The sequence below is a fragment of the Pantherophis guttatus genome, chromosome 17, assembly GCF_059756535.1.
Source record: "Pantherophis guttatus breed Tessera chromosome 17, ASM5975653v1, whole genome shotgun sequence".
Classification (NCBI taxonomy): domain Eukaryota; kingdom Metazoa; phylum Chordata; class Lepidosauria; order Squamata; family Colubridae; genus Pantherophis; species Pantherophis guttatus.
The window spans coordinates 15,590,156-15,617,773 of NC_142079.1; the positions used below are offsets into that span (position 1 = coordinate 15,590,156).

At 45.5% G+C, this 27,618-nt stretch overlaps 1 protein-coding gene across 2 annotated transcripts; it reads left to right on the forward strand.

The window, feature by feature from the left end:
• On the forward strand, nucleotides 1-25,122 carry RNF10 (ring finger protein 10). Of its 2 annotated transcripts, none has more exons than XM_034438466.3 (17): nucleotides 1-660; nucleotides 6,339-6,544; nucleotides 9,025-9,224; nucleotides 12,250-12,340; nucleotides 13,684-13,868; nucleotides 13,955-14,091; nucleotides 15,738-15,898; nucleotides 18,332-18,451; nucleotides 19,319-19,571; nucleotides 19,725-19,858; nucleotides 20,069-20,186; nucleotides 21,126-21,227; nucleotides 21,727-21,864; nucleotides 22,426-22,523; nucleotides 22,759-22,819; nucleotides 23,277-23,438; nucleotides 24,196-25,122. In XM_034438466.3, the coding sequence occupies exons 1-17, from the start codon at nucleotides 537-539 to the stop codon at nucleotides 24,267-24,269; spliced, it is 2,364 nt and encodes a 787-aa protein (XP_034294357.1). In that variant the 5' UTR covers nucleotides 1-536; the 3' UTR covers nucleotides 24,270-25,122. The 2 variants fall into 2 exon arrangements, with proteins under 2 accessions (XP_034294357.1, XP_034294358.1); XM_034438467.3 differs by having other exon boundaries at nucleotides 23,280-23,438.
• Nucleotides 25,123-27,618: the final 2,496 nt, after the last annotated feature.

Genomic DNA, 27,618 nt, shown 5'->3' on the forward strand with positions numbered 1-27,618 from the left:
GGCCGGCGCCTGGCCTGTCCCGCCGCTGAGGGAGGAACCACCGCGACCGGCATGCTTTGCGGCGCGCCCCGCCCCCTGGAGAAAGGCTCCATCCGGGCCTTCCCGTCAGGGCTGTGGGCGACTCGTCGCCATTACAGGCATCGGCGGCGGCGCTGAGGCGGACCGGGCGGCTCCCCTTGGCCGCGGACTCCCCTTCTCGCCATTCTCGAGACGCCGGCGCAAGGCCGGGCCTGGCTTGCGGAGGCCTCGCGGGCCCTCGCCCTCTCACGAGGCCGCTCCTCCGTCCGCGGGGCGCAGGCCCGGCCGCGCCAGGCCGCCTCTCTCTCCCTGTCTCTCTGACTCGGCACCGGAGCATCCCGGCCCGTTCCTTCCCTCGCCCGGGCGAAGCCGTGAGGAACATGTCGCCATGAGGGTGGCCGAGACGACTGCGCTGCGCCGACCCCGCCGCCGGGCCATGAGCCTGGGCCTCGGCCCCAGCCGCCAGCCGCCCTCCCGCCCGCTCCGTAGCGGCGCCCCCGCGCCCGCCCGCCAACGCCATGGACAAGAACAGCCCCTGCGGCGGCCCCGGCCCCGGATCCTCCTCCGCGACGGGAGGCAAAGGGCAGCAGCCCCGCTCTAACTCCGCCGGCCCGGCCGGGGGGGAGTCCAAGCCCAAAGGGGGTAAGGCCGCGCATCTGGACCAGAGGGACCCCCCGACCCATGCGCCCCGGCAGCTTGAAGAGGGGCGGGCTTCAGCTCCCAGAATTCCTCGGGCGGGTGGGGAATTCTGGACGTTGGAGGAGGTTGAGACGCTGCGCTAGAGAGCGAAGTCCAGGCAGCCGCAGCCGCTTCCTGGGTTGTTACAACCGGCGGAGCCGAACGCGGTTGCACGAATCTTGCACACCCAACATATACAACCTCCTACCGATGAGGGTGACCTTTGTCCTTTGAAAGGGAAGGTGACGCACTTTCAAGCCAGGTTGCTGCCAGCCCCCCCTCCCCCCCCGGGTTGGATCTTAGCTTTGTTCTTATTAAAGAATGCAGCAAGGCGCTGGTTTTTTATGAATCTAAATTAAGGCAGGGTTTTGTGGTTTTTTGGTTTTTTTTAAAATTTGGGAGGTTAGGAGCTTCTTTCCATAGGGGAAAGCCTGCTTAGGAACGACTTGTAATCTGCTGTATAGCAAATATATAAAGTGGAGATAAGGTACAGCATGTTGAAAAAGTCTAAGCAAATAAGTCCGTGGAATTTGTCATTTGTTTGTCCGATAAAGAAGGGACTCTGCTGGCTGGATTTCCAGGCTTTATTGTATTTGTTTTTCTTTATTCGGAATGCTTGAGTGTTGCAATTAAAAAGCCCAATGTTTAATCTAAACATTCGCAGCCTTTAAATGAGATGAAACTAATTGGACAGACGGCATTTGTAAGTCTTCACTCCAATAACCTCTGGTGGCAGTGTCACCAGATGATGATCAGTGAGGCATCCTTGTCTCCATTATTCTTGATGCAGTTGTTGTTCTGTGACAAACTGCCAATTGCCTTAGATTAAAAGAAACACTCCTTTGCCCTGGAGGCATCATCGTTTTGCAGAGCTGGAAAAACAGACACCCATGAGTTGAGCCTGACTCTCCGTGTCTGCCTACACACCTTTTTCTTGGGAGTGGTATGGAAGTAGTTTGTCAGTATCAGTTGTCGGGGGCTAGATAAGCTTCAAACTAGAGATCTCATCTGGAATATCATATCTATTTACTTCTAGAAATGACATGGTCTAAGGGGAGGTTTGGCATATTCTGGAGGGAACTAAAACATTCTGGAATATTTTATTCCCATATCAAAAGATTTTGGTCATCCCTCCTAGGTCATCCTAGCAAGGATGCTATGTTTGAAACTGAATCTAGACAGCACCACCCTCATTTTTGTTATAGCAATAGCACTTATACTGCTGTACAGCCCTCTCTAAGCGGTTTACAGAATCAGCCTCTTGCCCCCAACCATCTGGGTCCTCATTTTACCCATCTCGGAAGGATGGAAGGCTGAGTCAACCCTGAGATTCGATCTGCCAAATTGCATGCAGCCGGCAGTCAGCAGAAGTACCCTGCAGTACTGCAATCTAACCACTGCGCCACTGTGGCTTAAAAAGCTAAGCAAGGTTGGTCCTGGTTAATTTTTGGAGACCATAGGAAATGTCAGCCAATTTAATCTAGAGGAGATTCAAAAAAGTTTCTGGAAGGAAGCAGTGGAAGCCAACATGTTCATGAAGTCATCAGTTGAACTAAATTCAGGGGTACCCCTTTATTAAACAAATCTCATAGTTCATGTAGAGCTCATTCCTTAACTCCTGCTTGCTTTGTGGGCAGGAATATTTTGCTCTGGATTCAGTGGTAAAAGAAAGTTTATGAGCCCTTGAGAAATGTCCAGTATTGTGACCACAGATCGTGTAATCTGAGTGTCATCCATGTCATTTTAATAGAGAGAGATTCTGGCTAAAAAAACACAGAGAAATGAGCCAACATTTCAGTGACCTCACTGGAAAAAGTGTGTGAAGTTTTAGATGTGGTAACAGTGGTGCCCCTTTCAGCACCAGTGACTTGAACCAAATGTTTTCCTGTAGGTACCTGTTGATCATTGGGCAGCCTGTCCCATATTCACCTGGCATTCGTCTGTGCAGCAGAGAATCCATTGTTCCATCAATGATCGAGTTATCTAGATCAGGGGTGTCAAACTCAAGGCCCACGGGCTGCATACGGCCCACGGAGTGCTTAGACCTGGCCTGCGGGGCTGCCCTGAAAAGAGCAAAGGACCAGACAACAGTAACTCTGCCAGTGAAAACTGAGCTTGGGAGGGCCACATGCAGCCCTCCCAAGCTCCACTTTCACTGGCAGAGGGTTGCAGGAGGCCATCGCAACTGTAAACGGAACTCCGGAGCCTGTTTTTAGTGGCAGAGCACTCGGCCCCCTGACACAAGTGGCATTGAGCTGGCCACGCCCACCCTGGCCACCTCCTCCGGCCCCCCGAGATCAAACCTAACCCTGATATGGCCCTCAATAAAATAGAGTGTAACACCCCTGATCTAGATGCAACTATTTCTGCTGGCAAGCTTCACATCTGAAATGTGATGGAACACTCTTTTGTGTTCTCCAAGCTTAAGATTTCTCATTGTTCAAAAAAACCATATTAATCTCATTTGTCCTTTGAACATTGTTCCAGTTGCCTTCTATATCATCCACGTGGTCTTTCGCAAATTTGAGATGGGCAATCTAAAGGTGCTTCTTCCAAAAAGCAACTGAACTTTCTTGTTTTTTCCCTTTGAAAAAATTTCACTTCTCATCCAAGAAGCTTCTTCAGTTTTGATGGGCAGCAGAGTGTATTTTGCAGAGTGTGATACTTCCTTGGTATTCTCCCGTACATCTTGCTTTTATTCAGTATTTTCCTTATGGTAGACACATAGACTGACATCAGGCAACACAAAAATACCTGCAGTTTCTTTGCCATTATTCTTTGAACTCTTCTGGAGTGTTATTGTGCTTCATCATATTTGGTGATTTGTTATTGGACAACTAATGTTGCATTTTCTTCATTTGTATCCTGTCTGCTTGATGATGGAGGTCAGAGTCTTCGACAATGATTATATGAGTTCTTCTAGCCTCTTGAAGTCTTTTTTTCTGAGTTAGTCAGACAGTTCTTTTGACTGGAGTGGTATTCATTTCCACAGAGCAGATTCATGAAGGCAGGCTCAAGTGCTAGCAACCAGTTATGGTTGGGTTTGTTTGTTTTTAATGAAGAATGCCACTTAAACTCACACCCCAGTATCATCTCATTGATTTAAACATCTGACTCAACTGCCTGGTGTAAGAAAGCCTCCAGTGATGGAGCACCCACAACATCTGAAGGCAAGCTGTTCCACTGGTTAATTGTTCTCATTGTTAGGAAATTTCTCCTAAGTTGCTTCTCTCCTTGATTACTTTCCATCCATTGACTCTTGTCTCCCTTCTGGTGCTTTGGAAAATAGTTTGACACATACACACACCCTCTTCTTTGTGGCAGCCCCTCAAATATTGGAACACTGCTATCATGTCATCCCTATTCCTTCTTTTCACTAGACTAGACAAACCCAATTCCTGCAACCATTCTTCAAATGTTTTAGCTTTCATTCCCTTATCTCTGTTGCTCTTTTCTGCACTCTTTCCAGAGTCTCTACATTTTTTAATATAATATGGTGACCAAAACTGGATGCTGTATTCTAAGTGTGGTCTTACTAAGGCTGCTTTATAAAGCGGTACTAATAGTTCAGGTAATTCTGATTCTATCCTTCTATTAATCCAGTCTAGGACTCTGTTGGCTTTTTTGGCTGCTGCCACACACTGCTGGCTCATGTTTAAGTGATTGTCCACTTGGACTCCAAGATCCCTTTCACAGATTTTTCTTGCTGAAGTGCAAAACCTTACTTTTGTCTCCATTAAATTTCATTTTGTTAGATAGGGCCCAGTTTCAACTCTTTAGAGATCTCCAGTCTATCTTCTGCAGTGTAACTACTAATTGGGCAGCTATCAAGACTAAATGGACTGTAATTCATCCAAATGGGATTTTATTCATCCTGACCCAAATGCCTGGGAAAACTTCTAAAAGCCTGCAGGATTGGGCTCAATTGTATCTGCGGAAAGGATCACTCGGAAAGGAAAAGGCTACCGCCAAGGAGATATCAAAGGATATACTGTTTTATGTAACAACTTCAATTTTGTGTGTGCCTGTAAGTCACTGTTGACTCCCGGCCTCCTGGTTTCTTGCTTGTTGCTTTATCCACTGCCCCAGACTGCCTTATAGAATATCTTGACTAACAACTCTTAGATGACGTTCCAGGTCACAACAATGCAGAATGGTTCTGTAGAGTCCACAAGCTTTCCATAACTACAGGAGGCGACATTCATTTTGACCAACCATTTTCAACTAATTTTTTGTTGTAGTAACTGGAGGCTCTCTGTAGATAAAAGGTTCACGTTTAGAAAATGCTGCTTTTAGCTTACGACAGCCGTGTGTGCAGACATTGATTAAGTCCTAATCTGAACGGGGCAGTGGTGCAAATAGCTGAGTGTGCTGACACTACCATCACATTCTACCAAGCCTGGGGTAGCAATCCTGCAGCTACAGAATTGCCTAGCGGTTACCAAATGATTTATATGACAATTATTAAAATTATATATGACAAATATTTTAGAAAAGAGGCCTTTCTATACAAGAGTAAAGTTGCAAAAATTCAGTATATACAGTACTTCTTAAGTTCTGATAATTTCCAGTCAATCATTGGCTGTTTTAAAGGGAGAAAGAAACTCCTTGGATGTTCTTAAAGTTTATAAGTAGGAAACGACAAATGCCTGCTCTCCTTTTTGATAGTATCTGTCATTTGTATATATATAACTTTTTCACACATGTAGAAAATCTGTTTCCAACTGGGGGAATTTATATTACAAAGTTTTAAATTTTATATCTTAGGGAATTTAAGGTTGGTAATACAGGTAGTCCTCAACTTACAACAGTTCATTTAGTGAACTTTTGGGCTCAATTGTCATAAATCGAGGACTACCTGTACTCCCAAGCTTCCTATCCTAGTAGCAGCTTCTTTCTTGAATTACTGTTCTATTATAACAACTTATGATGATGTAAATGTATTGCCTACATTGGATAGTAAACATTGTTACTTTGGATTGCATACAGAATAATTTATTTTATTGAAAAAAGTTTCGATGTGTGCAAAACTTAATATTGCTGGAAGGAAGAGCTTGAGTGTACAAAATCTCAAATTTAAAAAGATCAATATTTTCCTTGTCAGAAGTATTTGAAAAAAAATATATAGGTAAAGCATTTACGTATGTTTACTTGTCTAATTCCCTTGGGGTGATTCAAAGTATTAGAATCATGAAATTAGGCAACTGAGCAAATAATCCAATGTTAATAAAATTTAATTAGTCTGGAAAGGGGCTATCGGTCCTTCTGATTTTGGGCCACCATAGACTAACCCGACTTTCTTCCTAAGCGATTCTGAGGATGAGGATAAGAGTAATCCTTTCCTGTTGTAAGTAAACATAGTAACATTTCTATTAGTGCGATCTTTGTTTTTGTCAGCACAAGGGTCAGAAAAATGTTATAGTTTTTAAGATCAAAATATCTTCAGTTTGCAAGATCATTAAATAAAGATATTTGGCTTCACCCTCAAGTCATGAAAGTGCTATGTGGTAGGTTTCTCTAGATAAGCTTTTGCTTGTGTTACCAGTCTGGCTGTCACTTTGGCTCGATATAAGTTACCTGCTCTGCTAGGAATTGCTTTTAACTTAATGCTGAACATTATTTTCCTTTCCTGTTTATTTTAGAAGGGAAAAATGCAAGTGGATCCAGACAGCGTTATAATCGTAAGAGAGAAACTTCATATCCCAAAAATGAGACTTTCCCCAGCCAGTCCCGTCGCTCCTTTTCACAGAAAAGCAAAGCTTTTAACAAGATGCCCCCTCAGAGGGGGGAGCAGAACAGCGGCAGCAAATCTTTTAGCCTTTCTTCTAATGGTGGAAGACGAGATGAGGTGAGATCCTGCCCTTACTGGGACAGTTACATGCTTTAATTAAATAAATATTTTGTCTTATCTCTCTTTTCTGACACAATAGAAACTTCTATTTTTCTTCTCTCATTAAAAATGTGAAATGCAGATTAAAAATAAAAATTTAATTGAACAATAATTTTCTGGTGAGACTATCAGGGCAACCTGGTCCACTCAATTATGGGATGGAGCATACTGCTTCTACTTTTGTCTTTCAGCCCCAATCCAGGAGCCTTCACAGGCAATTGCTTTCGTGACAAACTATTTTTTGTGTTGAATTTATATTTACCAACAAAGAAATAAAGGGAGATTAGTATAGATCTATTTCAAGCTATTTAGCTCTCATCAGCTAGCCATACCCTTCTGGGATTCGAACCCAGGCTACTTGCATATTAGGTAGATGTATTAACCTCTAAGCCACGGGCTCTCCTCATTTTGTTTGCTATACCAGGGGGGAGATTCAGTGTTTTTTAACAGGGCAACCTGGTCTACCCAGATATGGAATGGAGTAACTGCTTCCGCTTTTTGCCTTTTAGCCCCAATCCAGGAGTCTTTGCAGGCAGTTGCTTCCACGACAATTATTTTTTGTCATGGAAGCAGCTGTATCAAACAACAAATAGTTTGTTGTGGAAGTGACTGCCTGCGAAGGCTCCTGGATTGGGGCTGAAAGACAAAAGTGGAAGCAATATGCTCCATCCCATAATTTGGTAGACAAGGTTGCCCTGATAGATCTGTCTCACCAGAAAAACACTTAATCTCCCCCCTAGTACAGCTGACAAAGAGAGGGGAGCCCATGTCCTAGAGGTTAATACATCTGCCTAATATGCAAGTGGCCCAGGTTCAAATCCCAGAAGGGTATGGCTAGCTGATGAGAACTAAACAGCTTGAAATAACTATATTGGTCTACCTCTATTTCTTTGTCGGTAAGATTTAAATTAAACACAATTGAACTGAATATTCTTACCTTCATGCTTGTGGGGGGAAAAATAAAACAATAATGTCCTATCATGAAAAAATAATGGCCAAATTACTTCTGCAAAAATGCAAGAGTTTACTATGGATTCTTTGCTTCTAAATGTGTACAGAAAGGAATGTTGGCATTAGCATGTACATTTTTTTCTTAGTTCTATCAAATGTGGCAATTAAACATGGCAGGCCTGGGCATTTGCGGGTCACATCTGGCCTTTCAGCTGTCCCTATCCAGCCTGTGGAATTCAAGAAAGATAAATGTTCAGCATTTCCCAGGTATATAAACTGTAGATGTTTAAGACTTTACCTTATGTCTAGGTGAGTTCATATTCAAAGATGATGGAGGCTCATTACCAAAAAATGCATCTGATTGAAGTGTTACCTCAAATGTTTAATTGTTGAAAGACTCAATTAAAACTGGAGGGTTGACTGTTGATGTTGCTTCTATTTGAATATTTTAAAAAATTACAGTAAATGGCAAATCCTTCTTAACCTATACTTTGAGGCAGTGGTGAAATTCAAATTTTTTTTACTACCGGTTCTGTGGGAGTGGCTTCGTGGGCATGGCAGGGGAAGGATACTGCAAAATCCCCATTCTCTCCCCACTCTGGGGCCAGCCAGAGGTGGTATTTGCCTGTTCTCTGAACTACTACTTATTTTCCCCGAAAATAAGACCCTGTCTTATATTTTTATGAACCATGAAATAAGCGTTTGGCCTTATTGCCATGCGCTCAAAAGCCCGATTAGGCTTATTGTCAGAGGATGTCTTATTTTGGGGGAAACAGGGTACTCAAAATTTCTGCTACCGGTTCTCCAGAACCTGTCAGAACCTGCTGAACTTCACCCCTGCTTTAAGGGATGTATAAGCTGTTTTCCAGATCATGACCTTTGAAAGCAAAATATATTTAAAAGATTTTTGATGATAATATAGAAAATAATGTCAGAGGAAAGTCCAGTGTCCTTTTGCATGTGAATCATATGCTATCTGATGTAAAGGGCTACAGAAAAATAAGCTCTTGGCTTATAAGGAGAATAAAGCTTTCTTTAGTTTGAACTCTGTTCCTACTTGGGAAAGTTATGTGATATTTTTGGCAAAAATAAAGCTGTAGTTTGCTTTTCCCTCCTCCAAGAGATTGTTCCAAAGTTCTGGCCAAACCTTCATCTTCCTGGTAAAAGTTTTTTTATTGCAACTCCTGCAAACTAGGGAAGAGCCTGGATAGCTCTGCAGACTACGCACTGTAATTTAACACCAACTGTCTGCAATTAAAGTAAGTTCGAATCTCACCAGGCTCAAGGTTGACTCAGCCTTCCATCCTTTCTAAGGTAGGCAAATTGAGGACCCAGTTTGTGGGGGCAATAAGCTGACTTTGTATAAATGTACAAAAGTATGAAGGCTATTGCTTAACGCACTGTAAGCCGCCCTGAGTCTCCAGAGAAGGGCGGCATATAAATCTAATAATAAAAAAACCCAAAAACTAAATTGTCTGTTTTCTCAGGTAGCAGAAACTCAGCGGGCAGAGTTCAGCCCTGCCCAATTCTCTGGCCCCAAGAAGATTAATCTGAACCATTTGCTGAATTTTACATTTGAACCTCGTGGCCATACTAGCCATTTTGATGGGAGCAGCCATGGCAGTTGGGGAAGAAGAAACAGATGGGAAAACAAACCTTTCAACAAGGAGCTTTTCCTTCAGGCCAAGTGAGTGTGAGCTCGGTCTGGATCATAAATATCTGAGGGAGAATTTAATCAGGTTCCTGTGCCATTCCCGCCTGTTGCTTCCAGCTGCTGTTTTGTAGTTTTTATCCTCTATGGAAACATTTACTTTGGGTTTATATTTTACATTTGAAGCTGTTTTGGCAATTTGACTCTCATTGCCCTGTTGTATTTGAAATGCATTTAAATTGCTGCTTGCATTTGAATTCATTCAAAACAAAGAAAAAGAAAAGTATTAGTGATGTGAATTCAAAACCAGTTTTGTCCAATACAACATAGCTTTATGAAATTATTAATGCCAAGGTCTAATATGCATTATTTTATTTGTAGAAATAAATAGTGAATGCAGTTCTGGTTAATTGAGAGCATTCCTTGGAAGGTTAAAAAGCAGATACTTTTCAATTTTCTCTCTTTGGCATATTTGATTTCTGAGAGCGCTGTATATCCTTGGATTGCAGTTAGACTCATCGAAAAGATATGTTTTAAGACTCCCTCCTTCGCTTTGACCTTCGAACCGCCGCACCCCGCCGCAGGGAGGCGGAACCATTGAGGTGGTACCGCCCCAGGCGCCTGATGGATCCTGATAGGTTCCAGACGGAGCTTGGGCCATTTCCTGAGGCTCTGGCACACGGCTCGACTGAGGAGCTGGTGGCCGCCTGGGATAGGGCGGCTGCTGGAGCTTTGGATCGGGTCGTGCCTTTGCGGTCTCTGACCCGGCGTCGATCTCGCCTGGCTCCTTGGTTCACCGAGGAGCTGAGGGAGATGAAGTGCCGGAAAAGACGCCTGGAGAGTGGTTGGAGGGCCAGCCATTCTGAATCTGACCGAACACTGGTAAGGTCTCATATTAAGACCTACCTGGTGGCGATAAAAGTGGCGAAGTATAACTATTTTGCCACTCTTATTGCGTCATCAGATAATCGCCCGGCCGCCCTGTTTAGGGTGACCCGCTCCCTGCTCCACCAGGAAGCGCGGGAGGACCCCTTGGAGGGTAGAGCCGAGGATTTTGTACAGTATCTGTATGACAAAATCACTCAGATTCGGGAACATCTGGACTCTGACTGGGTAGATTCAGCGGGGAGGACAGAGGCAGGTCTTGTGAGTATTATCTGGGAAGAGTTTGATTCTGTGACGCCCGAAGACGTGGACAGGATACTGGGCAGACTGAGCGCAGCCACATGTTTACTGGACCCGTGTCCCTCCTGGTTGGTGCTGGCCTCTCGGGAGGTTACACGAGGCTGGCTCCAGGGGATTATAAATGCTTCCTTGAGTGAGGGTGTCTTCCCTGCCGCCTTGAAAGAGGCGGTGGTGAGGCCTCTCCTCAAGAAACCTTCCCTGGACCCGGCAGTGTTGGCAAATTATCGTCCAGTCTCCAACGTTCGCTTCGTTGCGAAGGTTGTTGAGAGTGTGGTAGCGCGACAGCTCCCCCAGTACCTGGATGAATCGTCGTATCTGGATCCGTTCCAGTCAGGCTTCAGGCCTGGGTACAGCACGGAAACGGCATTGGTCGCGTTGGTTGATGATCTCTGGAGGGCTCGGGACAGGGGTTGTTCCTCTGTCCTGGTCCTATTAGACCTCTCAGCGGCTTTTGATACCATCGACCATGGTATCATGCTGCACCGGCTAGAGGAGTTAGGGGTGGGGGGCACCGTCCTACGGTGGTTCTCCTCCTTTCTCTCTGACCGGTCGCAGTCTGTGTTGACAGGGGGCAGAGGTCGACCCCGAGGCCCCTTGTATGTGGGGTGCCACAAGGGTCGGTCCTCTCGCCCCTTCTGTTTAACATTTATGTGAAGCCGCTGGGTGAGATCATCCGTGATTTCGGGGTGAAGTACCACCAGTACGCTGATGATACTCAGCTGTACATCTCCATCCCGGACCACCCCAATGATGCCCTTGAAGTGATGTCCCGGTGCCTGGAGGCCGTGCGGATCTGGATGGGGAGAAACAGACTCAGGCTCAACCCATCCAAGACCAAGTGGCTGTGGTTTCCGACATCCCGATATAATTAGTTGGTGCCATCACTGACTATTGGGGGCGAGTCACTGGCCCCCACGGAGAGGGTTCGCAACTTGGGTGTCCTCCTGGACTCACGGCTGTCTTTAGAAGAGCACATGACGGCCGTGGCCAGGGGGACTTTTTATCAGGTTCGCCTGATCCGCCAGTTGCGTCCCTTTCTGGATCGGGACTCATCACTCATGCTCTCGTTACTTCCCGCTTGGACTACTGCAATGCTCTCTACATGGGGCTCCCCTTGAGGAGCACCCGGAGGCTCCAGCTGGTCCAGAATGCGGCTGCGCGGGTGGTTACGGGAGCGACGTGGCGCTCCCATGTGACCCCCCCCTCCTGCGCGAGCTGCACTGGCTCCCGGTGGTCTTCCGGGTGCGCTTCAAGGTTTTGGTTACCACCTGTAGAGCGCTCCATGGCATCGGACCGGGTTATCTACGAGACCGCCTTCTGCTACCAATAGCCTCTCACCAACCAGTACGCTCCCATAGAGAGGGGCTCCTCAGGGTGCCGTCGGCCAAACAGTGTCGACTGGCGGCCCCCAGGAGGAGAGCCTTCTCTGTGGGGGCACCTACCATCTGGAACGAGCTCCCCCCAGAGATACGGAAGATCCCGGACCTGCGCACGTTTCGCCGTGCTCTCAAAACTTTTCTATTTCAGCAAGCTGGCCTGGCCTAACTCCCATCTTTTAAATTTTTAAATTTTTTAATTCGTGATTTTACAAATTGGGTGTTTTAATCTGTGTTTCGGCCGAAATATTTAATAATTTTAAGGGATTTTTTAATATTTGTATTATCTGTATTTTATCTTGGCTGTTCACCGCCCTGAGTCCTTCGGGAGTAGGGCGGTATAGAAATTTGATTAATAAATAAATAAATAAATAAATTGTTGTAGATAATTGTTAGCAGTTACTTCATCTGAATATCTGTCTTCCTGGATCATTTCTATATAATCAGTTTCTGGTGGTTGTTATGAGTTTTTAATTTTAAATCCCTCATATTCTTTGCAGCTGCCAGTTTGTGGTGCGTGATGATCAGGACTACACGGTTCACTTCACTGACCCAGATACCTTGGTCAACTGGGATTTTGTGCAACAAGTGGTTAGTATCCCTCTCCCTCTCCCTCTCTCTCTCTCTCAAACAAGTACTGTAGTCAGCTTAGGGCTGGTGGGAGAGATTCAGGATAGAAAAGGAAGTCCTCCACACACCTCATTAGGCAACTTGTGAATTCAAAACTACAGTTCCCCAAAAGAAGGTAGAGAGCAAATTAGCCGCCTCATTTTTTCTAGCTGATAACGATGCCATATGAAAACACCCTATATATGTGTGTGAATGTGTATACATACACACATATATCTCAAAGGCTTGCCCAGTATCAAACTGACAACTTTATTTCCAGCTTTAAAGGAGTCAAATTGCATTCTGACCCCTTCATTAAGTGAAACATTTATGTTATCGATACAGGTGGCAGCTAAACATGATTTCTGCCCTGAACTCACGAACCAACTTCCATCTGAACTTCCATGAGCCACAGTGGTGCAGTGGCTAGAATGCAGTACTGCAGGCTACTTCTGCTGACTGCCGGCTGACTGCAGTTTGGCAGTTCAAATCTCACCAGGCTCAAGGTTGACTCAGCCTTCCATCCTTCCGAGATCGGTAAAATGAGGACCTTGATTGTTGGGGGCAATAGGCTGACTCTGTAAACCCCTTAGAGAGGGCTGTAAAGTGGTATATAAGTCTAAGTGCTTTTGCTATTGCTCTCTTTCTACATGTTGATAATGCAGTCACCCATGTCTCAGGGAACACCACAAAGCTTACATGCAATAGGGTCAGGCTGTAAGACAAAAAGCTGGAAATCAGCCATTCCAAACTCCAGGTGGCTGTATTCACAAAGCATCACAATATACAGCTTCTATAAGTGGACAATCAGTGGTAACCAAATTAAACAGGTCAGGCCTTTTAAATACCTAGGCTTTTAATTCTAGTTTTCCACCATTTGCTGGTGGTTAACATATTCTACAGTGGAATCGGATTTAGCCTGCTTTATGCCATGTAGAACTAGAAAGAAAATTGCAGGGGAGCACATTTAAATTTTTCTGCATGGTACAAGCAATTTGATAGTGGAAGTGAAAGTTGATTGTGGGACTGCTTTTCTCTAGAACTTCATATAAAACCTGGAGAGTCACTTCTCAGGGATACTTTCTTACGTTCTCCATTGAAATTGCTAAATTTGGCAGGTGCTGGAATGACCTCTCAGTGCTACTGAGAGAAGCATGTTTTTTTAAAATATAAATCAGACAGCCACCTGATTTACAGTTTTATTCATGGCTGGGCTTTTAAATAGCCAGCTCCCCACATCCTGTTTTAATATATTCTGCTCTTTAAAGAAGAACACCTTTTGAGAGTTCAGTTTTTATCAATGGGATTCTGTTGTACATTTTCAGCGGATTTACAGCCATGAAGTGCCCTCCTGCCCAATCTGCTTATACCCACCCACTGCTGCCAAGATCACTCACTGCGGGCACATCTTCTGCTGGGCCTGCATCCTGCACTATCTCTCCCTGAGTGAGAAGATCTGGAGTAAGTGCCCCATCTGCTACGGCTCTATTCACAAGAAGGACCTCAAAAGGTATAGAGAGTCCCTGAGGGAGGCCTCCTTTTCCTCCTGTACCAAGTCAGTTGTCATCGCTTATCCTTTTCTTTTCTTTTTTACAGTGTTGTGGCTCTAGAAACCCGTCAGTATGCAATTGGTGACACAATAACAATGCAGCTCATGCAGCGGAAGAAAGGAGCCTTGATGGCACTGCCAAAGTCAGCGCTCGCCCACGTGGAGCAGCCGATTCACTTGGGGGGTAAGAGTGTAACTTGCCTCCAGAAGTGGTGGAGGCTCCATCACTGGAGGGTTTTAAGAAAAAACTGGACAGCCACTTGTCTGGAATGGTATAGGGCAGTGATGGCTAATCTTTTTGCCATTGTGTGCCAGGAGATGGGGCGGGGGAGGGTCGTGCGCACATGTGCCCATGCACATGCACACGCAACCCCACCCACCCCTGCTTCTGGCACATGATGGCCTGGTAGGCCCGCTTTTCTTTCTTACCTGGTTCCAGATCCTCTCTATGCATCTGGGAAGGGCGAAAACAGCCTTTCCCACTCCCTTGGAGGCCCTACGGAGGCTGAAAGGGCCCATTTCCCAACTCTCGGTGGGACAGGAAGTGACATTTTTTGCTGTCCCCAGCCTCCAGAGCCTCTCTAGGAGCCTCTCTAGGAGTCTCTGGAGGCTGGGGACTTCCTGTCCCACCGAGAGTCGGGAAATGGGCCCTTTCAGCCTCCGTAGGGCCTCCAAGGGAGTGGGAAAGGCTGTTTTCGTCCTTCCCAGATGCATAGAGAGGATCTGGAGCCAGGTAAAGAAAAACGGGCCTTCCCCACACACACACACCCCAGGCCCTCCAGAGGCAGGAAACAGCCTGTTTTCCTACTTCTGGTGGGCCCAGAAGGCCCGAAAATCAGCTGGCCGGCATGCGCATGTGCCCCAGAGCTAAGCTGGCGTGCTCACTATTATGGCTCCGCGTGCCACCTGTGGCACGTGTGCCATAGGTTCGCCATCATGGGTATAGGGCCTCCTGCTTGAGCAGGGGGTTGGACTAGAAGACCTCCAAGGTCTCTTCCAGCTCTATTCTGATTAGGAGGCTAAAACATACGAACAATGGATACAGGAATTAAGTGTAGTCAATTCCTACACTCAAGTCTAATGAAAAGAAGGATTAGGGATGACATGATAGCAGTGTTCCAATATTTGAGGGACTCCTACAAAGATGTGGGGGTCAAACTATTTTCCAAAACACCAAAAGGTAAGGCAAGAAACAGTGGTTGGAAACTAATCAAGGAGAGAAACAACCTAGAACTAAGGAGAAATTTCCTAATGTTCAACACTGGAGGCTTTCAAAAAGAGACTGGACAAGCATTTGTCCGAAATGGTATAGGACCTCCTGCTCAAGCAGGGGGTTGAATGGAAGACCTCTGAGGTCCCTTCCAATTCTATTATTCTATTCTGTGTTCTGTTCTATGTTGAGAATTCAAGTGTCTTGTGAATTGAGATTGCTTTGAGTTCTGCAAACCCGAGCTGGGTGCAGAATGAAGCCCAATTGCTTCCAGAGTTATTGTATCTCCTGTGAAACTTATTGAAAGGAGCAGCTCTAATTCCATTGAGAACGGTTGCTCTACAGTGGGTCAGTCTGTACATTACTGAAAATCAATCCCTGCTCTCTAAAGGCATCACACAAACTCTCATTAGACAACCTGAAGCAACTAGAAGTTATTTCTAATCTTGCAGATTTTCTTCTTCATTATAAACCTTAACTATTTTGTCATTGAAGACAAAGTTTTAATGTAACTCCTTAATGAAGCTGCTTTGAGAGTGCATTGTGGGGTGTTGATGTCCAATAGATTCAAATGAGACGAGGTAACGTTTGTTGCAATGTATCACTCTTTCTTCATCCAGATAAGCCGCACAGCCAGTATTCAAAGCTGCTTCTGGCCTCTGAGGCTCAGGTCCTCCAGCAAGTAATCTTGGAGGAAAAGATGGCCCTTCTGCATCAGTACCAGGAGGAAAAACATACACCTGAAGCATGTTTTATTGAAGCAGCCCTGCAGGAACTGAAGGTGGAGAATCCTTTAAACTTTGGAGATCATGTGTGGAGAGGGGTGGAAATCAGTGTGATGTACTGGCTTGTAGAATGGCAGCCGTTGGCTTGGAACACTTCCTTGTACAGACCCCTGTTTTAATGTGGTCTGGGTTTGTTTGTTTGTTTGTTTGTTTGTTTGTTTGTTTTGAGTAGCCTGTATATTTCCAGTTTGCACACTGTGTTTTATTTTACAAGGATTGGAATGACCTGAGATTTGGTTCTTTGCTTGATCATGATATTTTCTGGGTTACTCCAATCTGCCCCACAATATGATGATTCTAAAAATAAAAATTAGAAATGACCCTATATGGTTTTTAATTATTAGAAAGAAGGAACAAATAAAGATGAATAAAAGCACCATCACTGATAGTGTCTACAAGTGGTTCATTTAGTGACTGTTCAAAATTACAAGATGTGGAAAAAAAGTGACTTTCGACCATTTTTCAGTTACGACCTTTCCAGCATCCTCATGGTCATGCGATCAAAATTTCGGATGCTTGGCATCTGACTCATATTTATGACCGTTGCTGTGTCCCAAGGTCACGGGATACACTTTTACAACCTTCTGACAAACAAAGTCAATGGGGAAGCCAGATTCACTCAACAACCAGGTTACTAACTTATCAAGTGCAGTGATTCACTTAACAACTGAGGCAAGAAAAGTCGTAAAATGGGGCAAAACTCACTTAACTGTCTCACTTAGCAACATAAATTTTGGGCTCAATTGTGATTGTAGGTCGAGGATATCTTATTGATTACCCACCCACCTAAGCTGCTGTGGATGAAGCATTCCTGAAGCCCTTTGCGGATCTTTCAAAGAGGCCCATGGAGGACTTCCTCTCTGGCAACTTTCACTTTCAGTGGGTAGAGGACCAGCTAAGTGAAATAGAAAAATTAATCCAGAAAGTGGAAGGAGCAGCAACGTTAAGAGAAAGTGCCGTGTAATCCTGGATTTATTTGATAGAGAAGGGAATAGGAATCCAGATTTGAGTTAACATATAAAGCAAAGCTAAGTTGGATTCCTTCATAAAAGAAGCTAATGAGTAAAATTACTGAAAACAAAAGGAAGTTCATGAAAAAGAATATATGGAAAGGACAGTTATGAGTCATTTCTGGAAAGAAAGAAAAAAGCAACTGTTGTAGGTTATTTATTTATTTATTTAGCATATAATATGTCACTCTGTTGTAGGTGCGCAAAAGTTACTGAAACTCAAAAAGCTGGAAGATCACTAGGGAAGAGCAAACTAGTTTTGATATCGGGAAAGCTGAACCTAAGAATGAACCAAAAAGAGGTTATGCAGTTCATAGAATAACTCTTGAGAAACTACTGAAAGATGAAAATCGAGTTTGATAGAGTCACATTCAGGAAATACCAGTGAGCTGAAATTTCTAAGGTTGGATCAGTTGTGCTTTAGGGAACAGAAGATAGGTATTGATGGTGTCTCCAATTTCAATTTATCATCTCAGAGAAGTTTCAGAGAATGGAAGACAGGAGGAGGACAGAAAATGTCACTAAGCAAGTAGCTGCAGAAAATGCAAGTTAGAAATCCTTGGAATGGTTCATGTTTGTTTATTCAAACTACATGACAGGATGGGGTCCATAGAATAGGAAGTATTGTGTAAAATATAAAGATTTTAGGGTGTTGGCAAGAATAAGTTATTAATACTTACTGATAGTCCCAAAGGTGCTTTTTCAGGAGGCAACTGGACTTTCTTGTTTTTTCTTTGAAGACATTTCGCTTCTCATCCAAGAAGCTTCTTCAGCTCTGACTGGATGGTGGGGAATGGAAGGATTTATACCTGGATGACTGAGAATCTCCATAGACTTTTAACCATGCACTTTGTGATGAGCACCCTTCAAATGGGGTGGGCGTATGAATGGATTTCCAGAAAAAATTGGAACCATTTGTGCTTCAGTTTGAGATTCAAACAACACAGATTCTTCCCTGGCAGCCTGTGTCTGTCTTCAACAGTGAAGAGACAAAGGGCAGAAAACATCCTGTAGCCCAGAAGGCTCCACCCCCATTTGCACCACTCAGGTGACCCTGAGGACACAGACAAACCTCCAAGTGGCCTCAAGGACCCTCTAAAAGGATGCAAATGGCCAGCTGTCTGCAAGGAGTATAAATCCTTCCATTCCTCATCATCCAGTCAGAGCTGAAGAAGCTTCTTGGATGAGAAGCGAAACATCTTCAAAGAAAAACCAGAAAGTCTAGTTGCCTCTTGAAAAAGCATCTTTGGGACAGCCATGACCTGGATGATGGAGAATCAGAAGATTATCAGAAGATTTTTACTCTTCTGATAATTTGCACATTGCATTGACCACATTCCTAACTCAGTAATAGAAAAATTAGATAGATTAGGTTTACATTATATGGTTCTAAAGTCACATAACTGGATTTCCTTCTAGGATCGTGAAGGCCACTTGATGTCTGACGGTGATGTTCCTGGTGTCACTGCAGCTGTGGAAAAATTAGTCATGGCAGAAGCTTCTGAGAAAGAAACTCTGGCAGTACCACAGGAGGAAAAGGTGAGTACTTGTGTTGTCTTAAATCGCATTTCATCCGCCTTCAGAAGGAGGCTGGGGAACAGGAAGTGGGCTTCCTAGAATGAATTGGGACCAGAGCCGCTTTCTGTGGCCTTGCACATGAGGGTAACAACTCTTAGAGTTGGTTCCACCCACTTCTGGATGTTGCATTTTGAAAGATTACTGAGAATCAGCATGGAAGTATTCATAGTGAAGAAATTCACATCTAGAGCAGGTCAAGAAAAGAGCAACCGAGACACAATGAGTCTGGCCCATGGAGGGAAATTCTGGCAGCTGCAGTTGCGCGTTGAGACGGGGGCCAAGTTCGTGATCACCAAATTAGATCCTTTCCTGTAAATATCTGTTTCTTCCATTTCGTGGCCAGACATTGGAGAGTTCCTTGCTCACAAGGAAATGGGTTTTTAAAACATGGGTGGATGATCCTTTCTGCCTAAAGGTCTCCTGCTATTTTGATTAGCACTGAGCAGCCCATGAGCAGGAAGGGGATGCCTGAGGAAGCATCTCCAGTATCTTCTTCTCGGCTGCTTTGTGGGTGGCCTGAGTGCAGTGGTGGTGAGAGCAGTGCGAGAGTGCCAGGAAGTGAGGCACCTAGGCCCTTTGTCCACCCAGAGATTCCCCGAGAACACTTTGTCTCCCGAGGCTGCCCATTTTGCAAGCAGTTTCTACCTGGTTTTAAAATAAAGACAAATTTGGCCGTTGTTCTGGAGTGTGATTCTCCAGTTTTCTCTTCCGGGCCATTGTTTCCCTTCCTTCTCTTTGTGCTGGCCTCTCTCGAGCCTACAGAGGGAAAGAAAGAAGAAATTAAGTGGAAAAAGACCAGTGGGTGCTAATTGCTTTTTATTGCTACAGTGCATTCCAGAATATCTTTCTGCTTTCAATGATGAATTGCTGGGATCTCCTCCTGTGGATCCTGCGAGTGGAGATCCCCCACCTTTGGAAAGGGCAGAGGCGGCAGCGGATAACGGCGTGGAGAGGAACATGGATCCAGCAAGCACAAGTGAAGGAGGGGAAGCCAGTTTGAGTGCATCTGCCTCAGGAAAACCCAAGGCTGCGTTTGCCAGCAGACACACCCAGAGTTCTCCTTCCTATTACTTCTACCAAGGTCAGCAAAGGAAATTCTGGTCCCAATTATGGTCATAAGTCAAGAATTACCTACTATCGATCTGCTTAAATGCTGTCTCGCCCTGAGGGGCTGTTTTAAGATCCTAACTGTACATACAGTAACTGCCCTACAACTTCTCTTCTCATGCTGCAGCTGAAGACGGGCAGTGTCTGTACCTGCACCCAGTGAACGTCCGTTGCCTCGTGCATGAATATGGGAGCCTGGAGAAGAGTCCAGAGAGAATCACGGCTACCGTGGTGGAGATATCTGGCCACTCCATGACAGAGGTAAGGGGGGGGATGGCCATGCATGGCCTCTTGGATGAGCATTAAAGCTCCTTTGCTAGGAGATGTTTCAGTTCAGTCCTTGCTCAAACTCTTTCTGGGAGTCTCTTAGGATTGCCTATTTTGTCTGGTAACAAAATAGGAAGGGGGGAGTTGGGGGGAGAAGAGTTTGGGGTCCATTTCTCTTCCCTGAACCACAACTCCCGCCTGCAGGATGTGCGTCAGCGTCATCGTTACCTCTGCCATTTGCCCCTCACCTGTGAGTTCAGCATCTGCGAATTAGCTTTGAAGCCTCCTGTCATTTCGAAGGAAACACTGCAGATGTTTTCAGGTGAGATCAGGAAAATGGATCTCTGGGAGTTCTGCTTTCGGTTATAAAAAAGGATTTCAAGAAAAAATTGCCTGAGAAATCTTGCGGGAGTTCACCATTGAGCCACACTTAGTCTTTAGTAGGAAGACCACTAAGAAAGCTGTAGCTGAAGGCTGTTCTGGGGCAGGAGAGAAAAGGCCCAGCTGCTCTGCTCTTGTTCCCTAAGGAAGCTGGATGGACGTGGCCATGAAATCCTCAGGGACGGGGTCAGCAACTTTAGTCAACAGCTTTACTTTCAAGTTCCAACTTACATTACCCACAAGAAAGACTACCTAAAAAACAGCTTAGACAAAGTATCCTCTCATTTTTAAATTAAACTAACGAGGAAAAACAATTGCTCTGCTTAGAAAAATCTAGTTGTTGAAATTTGGGTTGAAAAAAGAAAGGCAGTTAATGGAAATGTTGAATTTGGAAACGAGAGATTGGATCCATGGCAGAGGTGGGTTTCAGCAGGTTCTGACCAGTTCTGGAGAACCGGTAGCGGAAATTTTGAGTAGTTCAGAGAACCGGTAGTAAAATTTCTGACTGGCCCCGCCCCCATCTATTCTCTGCTTCCCAAGTCCCAGCTGATCGGGAGGAAATGGGGATTTTGCAGTATCCTTCCCCTGGATTGGGGAGGGAATGGAGATTTGACAATATCCTTCCTCTGCCACGCCCACCAAGCCATGCCACGCCCACCAAGCCACACCCACAGAACTGGTAGTAAAAATTTTTGAAACCCACCACTGATCCATAGTCGTGAATGATTTCGGTAGTCAGTGAAAGCTGAAGTCCAAGTACTGGGTTGGGCTTCTGAGGGATGGGGGAGAGGAACTGCCACCCAGTTCCCCAAAAGGCGGGCACAGCAGAGATTTGGATGCCTGCAGTAGCCCATCTCACCAAGACTCCCTTTCAACTTAGATGACATTGAGAAACGAAAGCGGCTCAGACAGAAGAAAGCACGCGATGAACGGCGTCGGGAACGCAGAATTGAGATGGAGGAAAACAAGAAGCAGGGCAAATGTGAGTGGCACTCCTGGGCACAGCTCATCTGTGTGTCATCACCCAGTATGCGGGCATATAGCGAGTCAGTTTGGCGTAGTGGTGAAGGCATCCGGCTACGTCATGTTCTAATCCTGCCTTGGGCACAAAGCCAAGTGTCTAGCACGTTCTCTCCACCCTAGGAAAGAGGCAATGGCAAGCCACTTCTGAAAAACCTTGCCAAGGAAACTGCAGGGACTTGTCCAGGCAGCCTCCGAGAATCAGGCACAGTTGGATGAAAGGGGAAAAGGCAGAAGTCTAGGCCTAGTTTGGCAGAGATGGGAAGCAAAGCCCGTGTTAAGGGATCATTGACGCCATGCTTTGGCAAAGGTTGAAACACCTGTTTCAAGCAGTGAAGCCGCAGTGCTGTTGAAGTCCTTGCTCCTGGGAAGAAAAGGAAGGGGCCTGGCTTCAGTTGACCAGTGTACCTGAATAGAAAACTGTTTAGAGTTTGTTATGGAACTTCTTTTTTTACGTCTAGATCCAGAGGTCCGGATTGCGTTAGAGAACCTACAGCAGTTTCCGGCCTTCAGCGCTTGCTCAGGAGAACCTGCTGGCCCTGAGAACCAGAGCCACCTGCTACCACCTTGTGTTGGAGGAAGTCCCACTTCTCAGTCAGGTAAGCAGCCGAAGCAATTTCAGCCATCGACAGCATCTTCTAAAGCAGCGTTTCTTGACCTTGGCAACTTTAAGGATGGGCAGACTTCAACTTCCAGAATTCCCCAGCCAACAACGCTGGGAACTGAAGTCTTAAACTTTGCCATGGCTCTGAAAAGGCTTATGTAATTCTGTTTCCTCCACCAGTGGGTGGCGACACTTGACATTTGCATAATAACTAAATCAGTCCAAAGGAACCCTAATGCAGCTGCAGGCCTGCCAGATGCTTTCAAAGGCAAAGCAGCAGAAATTTGCAAGCTGGAGCTCTTAAGACGACCGAAAATCAATTACAGCAAGAGCCTCCAATCTTGGCAACTTTAAGCCTGGTGGAGTTGAAGTCCACCAGGCTTAAAGTTGCCAAGGTTGGAGACCCCAGAATTACAGGAGGCCCACATCTGAAAAACCAAGAGGGTTAATGATGTAATAAAAGTTGGAATTGGGGGGCACAGGATCAAAAGTGTGTAATTTATATTCCCTGCCTCTTTAGTAACAAGTCTTCATTTGTCTGTTTTGTGTCTTCCAGAGTCCTTGTTGACTCCCCTGTCATCTTCCAGCCTTGGCAGTCCCCCGTTCCTTATTGGCAGTCTGGAGGAGGACTCTGCCTTCCCCTCATTTGCCCAGGTGCGTGTGGCTGCCTGCAAGACCTTATCTTCTCATTTTATGGAGAGCAGAAGTTGAGGCTGAACTCGGCCTACATGGCTGAGTAACTCTTGAATTGTAGAAATTGTGTTTCCCTTTCTTATTTATCTCAAGCAGCTTTATTGGTAATCGCTTGGTAAACAGATGATCCCGCTTGATTCCCAAATCAGTAAAAATCAGCATGTGAGGTTTCTGAGTCCATTTTGCATCTTTTCAGATGCTGAGGGCTGGAAAAGCCAAACCAGAAGTATGGAATAGTTCTCAGCCAAAGAAGAAAGGTAAGCAGGATTATTCTGTTGGGCTGGGCCTTCCTGTGAGGCCTTGGTGCTCTCTCTCAGATTGATGTCTGGCAGACATTTCATCACCTAACTAGGTGAGGGAGCTGCTGTTTATATTCAGCAATTTTCTAAAGTAGTCCTTTCTAAATAATAGTGCAGTGATGGTCTCCATTGATAATCCTACCTTCCTTGTGCATCACATTTGAAATAGCCAACAGTAGTGGTAAAATGAGCCTCTGTCAATAAGATTAAAAGTAAAATGAATCAAGGCAAGCCATAAAACAGTACTGAAATATTCAAAAGAGTTGTAAATTTCATTAACATCTGAGCAACCTGGGAGGCGAAAGATCTTAATCTTTTCCTGGCCAATGGAGATCCACTAGAGAAGAGTTCTATGGTTATGATTCCCTCGTGAGATCTGTAGCCTTTCCAGGAATCTCAAAGCAGCATTTTTCAGAAGAGACCCCCACTGTGGCACCTCCGGCTCCCGGAGACAGCGATGCAGAGAGCGACAACTCGGACCGTGTGCCCGTGCCCAGTTTCCAGAACTCATTCAGCAAAGCTATCGAGGCAGCCTTCCTCAAGCTGGACAAACCGTCCACTTCTGACCACCTCTTAGGTAAGTCAGAGAAAAGGGCGTTCGCCCTTCATTCTGTGCAGAAAGGCAGGGGCAGCTGGCGTACTTGTTCCTTTAATCATCCCAGGACACCTGTCCCACCATGGTCATTCCTGTCTTAAGTTTCTCCAGCTGAATACATGTAGCCCTCGACTTACAACCACAATTGAGTCCAGAATGTCTGTTGCTGAGTGAGACATTTATTGAGTTTGGCTCCATTTTACGACTTTCCTTGCCACAGTTAAGTGAATCACTGCAGTTTTTAAGTTAGTAACAAGGTTGTTAAGTGAATCTGGCTTCCCCATTGACTTTGCTTGTCAGAAGGTCGCAAAAGGAGGTCACGTGACCCCAAGACATTGCAACCATCATAAATATGAATCAGTTGCCAAATGTCTGAATTTTGATCACATGACCCTGGGGATGCTATTTCCAGGCCGGCCCCGTGGGCCAGATCTAAGAACCCTGCGGGCCGGATCCGGCCCATGGGCCTTGAGTTGGACACCCGTGTCCTAGACGTTCGTACAACAGGCAGGCTGTACATTTTAGCAAAATAGAATTGAGACCTTGATGTAACTGCAGTAGGCAGACATCACAGGAGTTGCCGCTTGTTTGCCTGGGAATGTTGGCTGGGGGCAGGAGGGGAACCGGTCAGAACGGCAGCCAGGCTTGAGGGGAGATCCCTCCTCAGTCAGGGCTACCATCTCTTGGCCAATAGTTTAGCAGGCTTTGAAAGGCCCCGATGGCTGTTTTTCTTTTGCAGAGGAGAAACGAGGCAAGAAAAAGAAGCAGAAGCAGAAGCTGCTCTTCAGCACATCAGTGGTTCACACAAAGTGATTTTATCAATGGGCAGGTGGCTCCTCCTCCTTTCAATTTATTGGGTTTGCTTTTGTGTTTTTGCTGCTATAGATAAATTATTTTAATTTGAACACGATCTGTTTCCGGGAAGCGGGGAGGGCTAGGGATGATTAAAAATGGGCATATGTTGTTTGTTTGCTTGCTGATATCAAACCGAAGTATTGCAACACAGACCCTTGGCCAAAAGGATGTGTGTTTTGCCAGGCTGGCTTGCCATTGGGCTGTAGAAGTACAACATCTGGGTGGTGGGTGCACAGCTGCTTTTGCCATTCGGGGGACAGGTTGAATGTGATTAGCCTGGGGCTGCAATGAGCTAAACGCAACCAGGGGGCTGTTGCTCACACTTTGGACATAGGGAAGACACCAGCCGATAGACACACTTCCCGATGGCTGTGCCCACTTAATTGTGCCCACTCGTGGTGCATGTAACTCAGTTCCTCCCTCCTGATGCTTTCTGCGATGACCAGTGTTTGCAGAGTTTCTGTTGGAATAAACCTACCATGGTCAGTCCGTGTGCAGTGGCTGCTTTTGGGGTGAAGGGGCTAATTCCTGAGGGAAGGGAGGAATGGGGAGCAGCGTTTCTCTTTGCACAGAAGGGGCAGCCCAGAGGAGCCTGGCATTCGTTGGGGGCCGATTCCAGTTGGATAGGAGGATGTGTGTTCTTTTCCCACTTTCGTTTCTTCTGTTAGAGAAAAAAACACTCATTCTGCACTGCTTTTTGGCTTGATCCGAAATTAATTAGTACTAAAGTGTCATTTCCATTGACTACAATGAAGTTTGGTGTAATATACCAGCAAAAGTAAATAGTTGCAATAAACCATATGCACAACAATTGGTATTTCCGCAGGTTTTTTTCTCCCCCCCAATTCTATTTTTGATTGAGTCACTCTGATTTGGAATCAGTTTGCTTCATTATGAACAGGCCATTTACCCATGTCAAAAACATGTAGCTGATCTCCCAGAACAGGAAGCTCCATTGCAAACCAAACCAGTAACATATCATGCAGGAACTTAAAATTAACAAACCAATGATCTGTACGATCACTTCATTTTAGTAGATGCATGAAATTGCTTTTCTTAAAACATCCCTGAAAGACTATAAGCTCCTCCCTGAGGAGAATATTCCCTCAGTATGCGGTGGTCTTATAGAAACTCCTCGACTTGACCACAATTGGGACCAGAATTTCAGTCACTAAGCACTATGGTTGTTAAGTGAGTCATCGGGTGACTGGATCCAATTTTATAGCCAATTCTACCCTGGTTATTAAGCTTAAACCCCACTCCTCTCAATGTGTATCTTGCTCCCTTCCTTCCTTTGTCAGTTTTTAAATCAATTTTAGTGTTAATATTGTTTTAATGTTTTATCTTGTTTTTATTGATTGTAAGCTGTCTAGAGTCACCTCTGGATGAGATGAGCAGCATAGAAGTTTAATAAATAATGACCGCAATTGTTGAGCGAGTCACGTCATTAAGTGAATCATGCATTTAAGTAAATTTGGCTTCCCCAATTAACTGCTCGTCAGAAGCCGACTGGGAAGGTCTCAGGTCATGATCAGGTGGCTGCAAGACTCTGCAACCATCGTGAGTTGGCTGTCAAGCACCCAGATTATGACTATGATTATGGGGTCATATGGTTGTAACTTTAAGGATGGATCATAAGTCACTTTTTCTAGGATGTCATAAGTATAAACCATTATCAAATGAATGGTTATAAATAGGGGGACCTGTAGATGCTGCTTTGCCTTTAGATATAGAATAGTATATGGACTCCTTTAAGTAGCAGGATGTCTAATGGCCTTCTGCATGCTAAATCCAAGATTCGTTTATTTTATTTTATTTATTTTATTTTATTAAACTTGTATGCCGCCCTCTCTCCCAAAGGACTCAGGGTGGCTCACAACGATAAACGCATAAAATTCAGTATTCAAATATAAAAACCAATAAAATCCCCTTTAAAAAACCCCTTCAGTCCAATCCGGCCAGGCCAAATAGCCTGTCAGACTTCGGTGCTATCTCAAAATAAATGAATTTCCAAACTGCCAATCTTTAAGGAAATCTTTTCTTTAATTGAGCACAGCCACCGGATCATGACTCGATGCGGACAAGACTGACCTTTTGCCCCCCAATCCCTCCCTTTCCGATCCCCAAATCTTTGCTTCTCATTGGCTATCTTCCAAGTCATTCTTCAGACTTCTTGTCTCGTCATTTCCCAGGAATGTCCCCCCTCCTCATTTCCACGACAACCTGACTTCAAAGGGATTTAGCAGGCAAAAGTTCAGAGCTTATCTCTCTCTCCTCTGCTCTCTATGCCAGTGTTGAAGCGCTGACATAGCCATGTTTTGAGGTCATGGCGGAAAGAACGAAGGTCAGGGGCCATCCGGAGCTCCAGGGGGAGCTGATTCCACAGAGTAGGCGTGCCCACAGAGAAGGCCCGCTCCCTGGGAGTCGCCAGCCGACACTGTCTGGCCGACGGGACCCCTAGGAGGCCCTCCCTGTGAGAGTGCACCGGGCAATGGGGAGCTGTTGCTGGCCGCAGATGGTCTGCCAGGTACCCTGGGCCTAAGCCATGTAGGGCTTTATAGGCAATAACCAGCACCTTGAATCTCACCCAGAGGGCAATCAGTACCCAACACAGGTCCCGCAGGAGGGGTGTAACATGAGAGTGTCGGGACGCTCCCATCACTACCTGCGCGGCCGCATTCTGCACCAGCTGAAGCCTCCGGGTGGTCTTCAAGGGCAGCCCCATGTAGAGAGCATTGCAGTAGTCAATCCGGGAGGTGACGAGCGCATGAGTGACTGCGCAGGTCATCACGGTCCAGGTAGGGGCGCAACTGGCGCACCAGACAAATCTGAGCAAATGCCCCCCTCATGTATTACAACTGCACACAAAATGATGTGGTAGCAGTATGTCTCACTTCCATATCATAGAACCCTGGAATTGGAGGGCTATTGAGGTTGCTCCCTTGCTCAGGACAGGGATCCAAATTATAGCAACCCAGACGGGGCTGTTCAGCCTCCCTTGAACACACCCAACGATGGAAAATCCACCTCCTCTCTGGGGAACAGGTTACACTGTCCTTAATGGTAAGTATGTTTTTCTGGTGGTCATCTACCTGTGATCCCAACATATTGTTTCATGTCCGGCGCTCAGGAACATGAGAACAGGCCTTGATATCTATTGCATCTGTCTCTTAAGAGTCTGAATTTTACTTCTCTGGGAAAGTAGAGCTTATTTGCAGGGGCATATGTCATCTATTTTAAGTTTCCTGCAGTTATGCCCTTTTACAACAGCAGAGTATTTTTCTACTGCACTCAGGATGGTTAAGTT

Excerpts from the sequence above, each read along its gene's own strand:
- RNF10 (XM_034438466.3), top strand. The coding sequence starts at position 537 with ATGGACAAGAACAGCCCCTGCGGCGGCCCCGGCCCCGGATCCTCCTCC. Across the intron at positions 661-6,338 it reads GGAGTCCAAGCCCAAAGGGG|AAGGGAAAAATGCAAGTGGA; the intron begins GTAAGGCCGCGC and ends TGTTTATTTTAG. Across the intron at positions 21,228-21,726 it reads AAACAAGAAGCAGGGCAAAT|ATCCAGAGGTCCGGATTGCG; the intron begins GTGAGTGGCACT and ends TTTTACGTCTAG.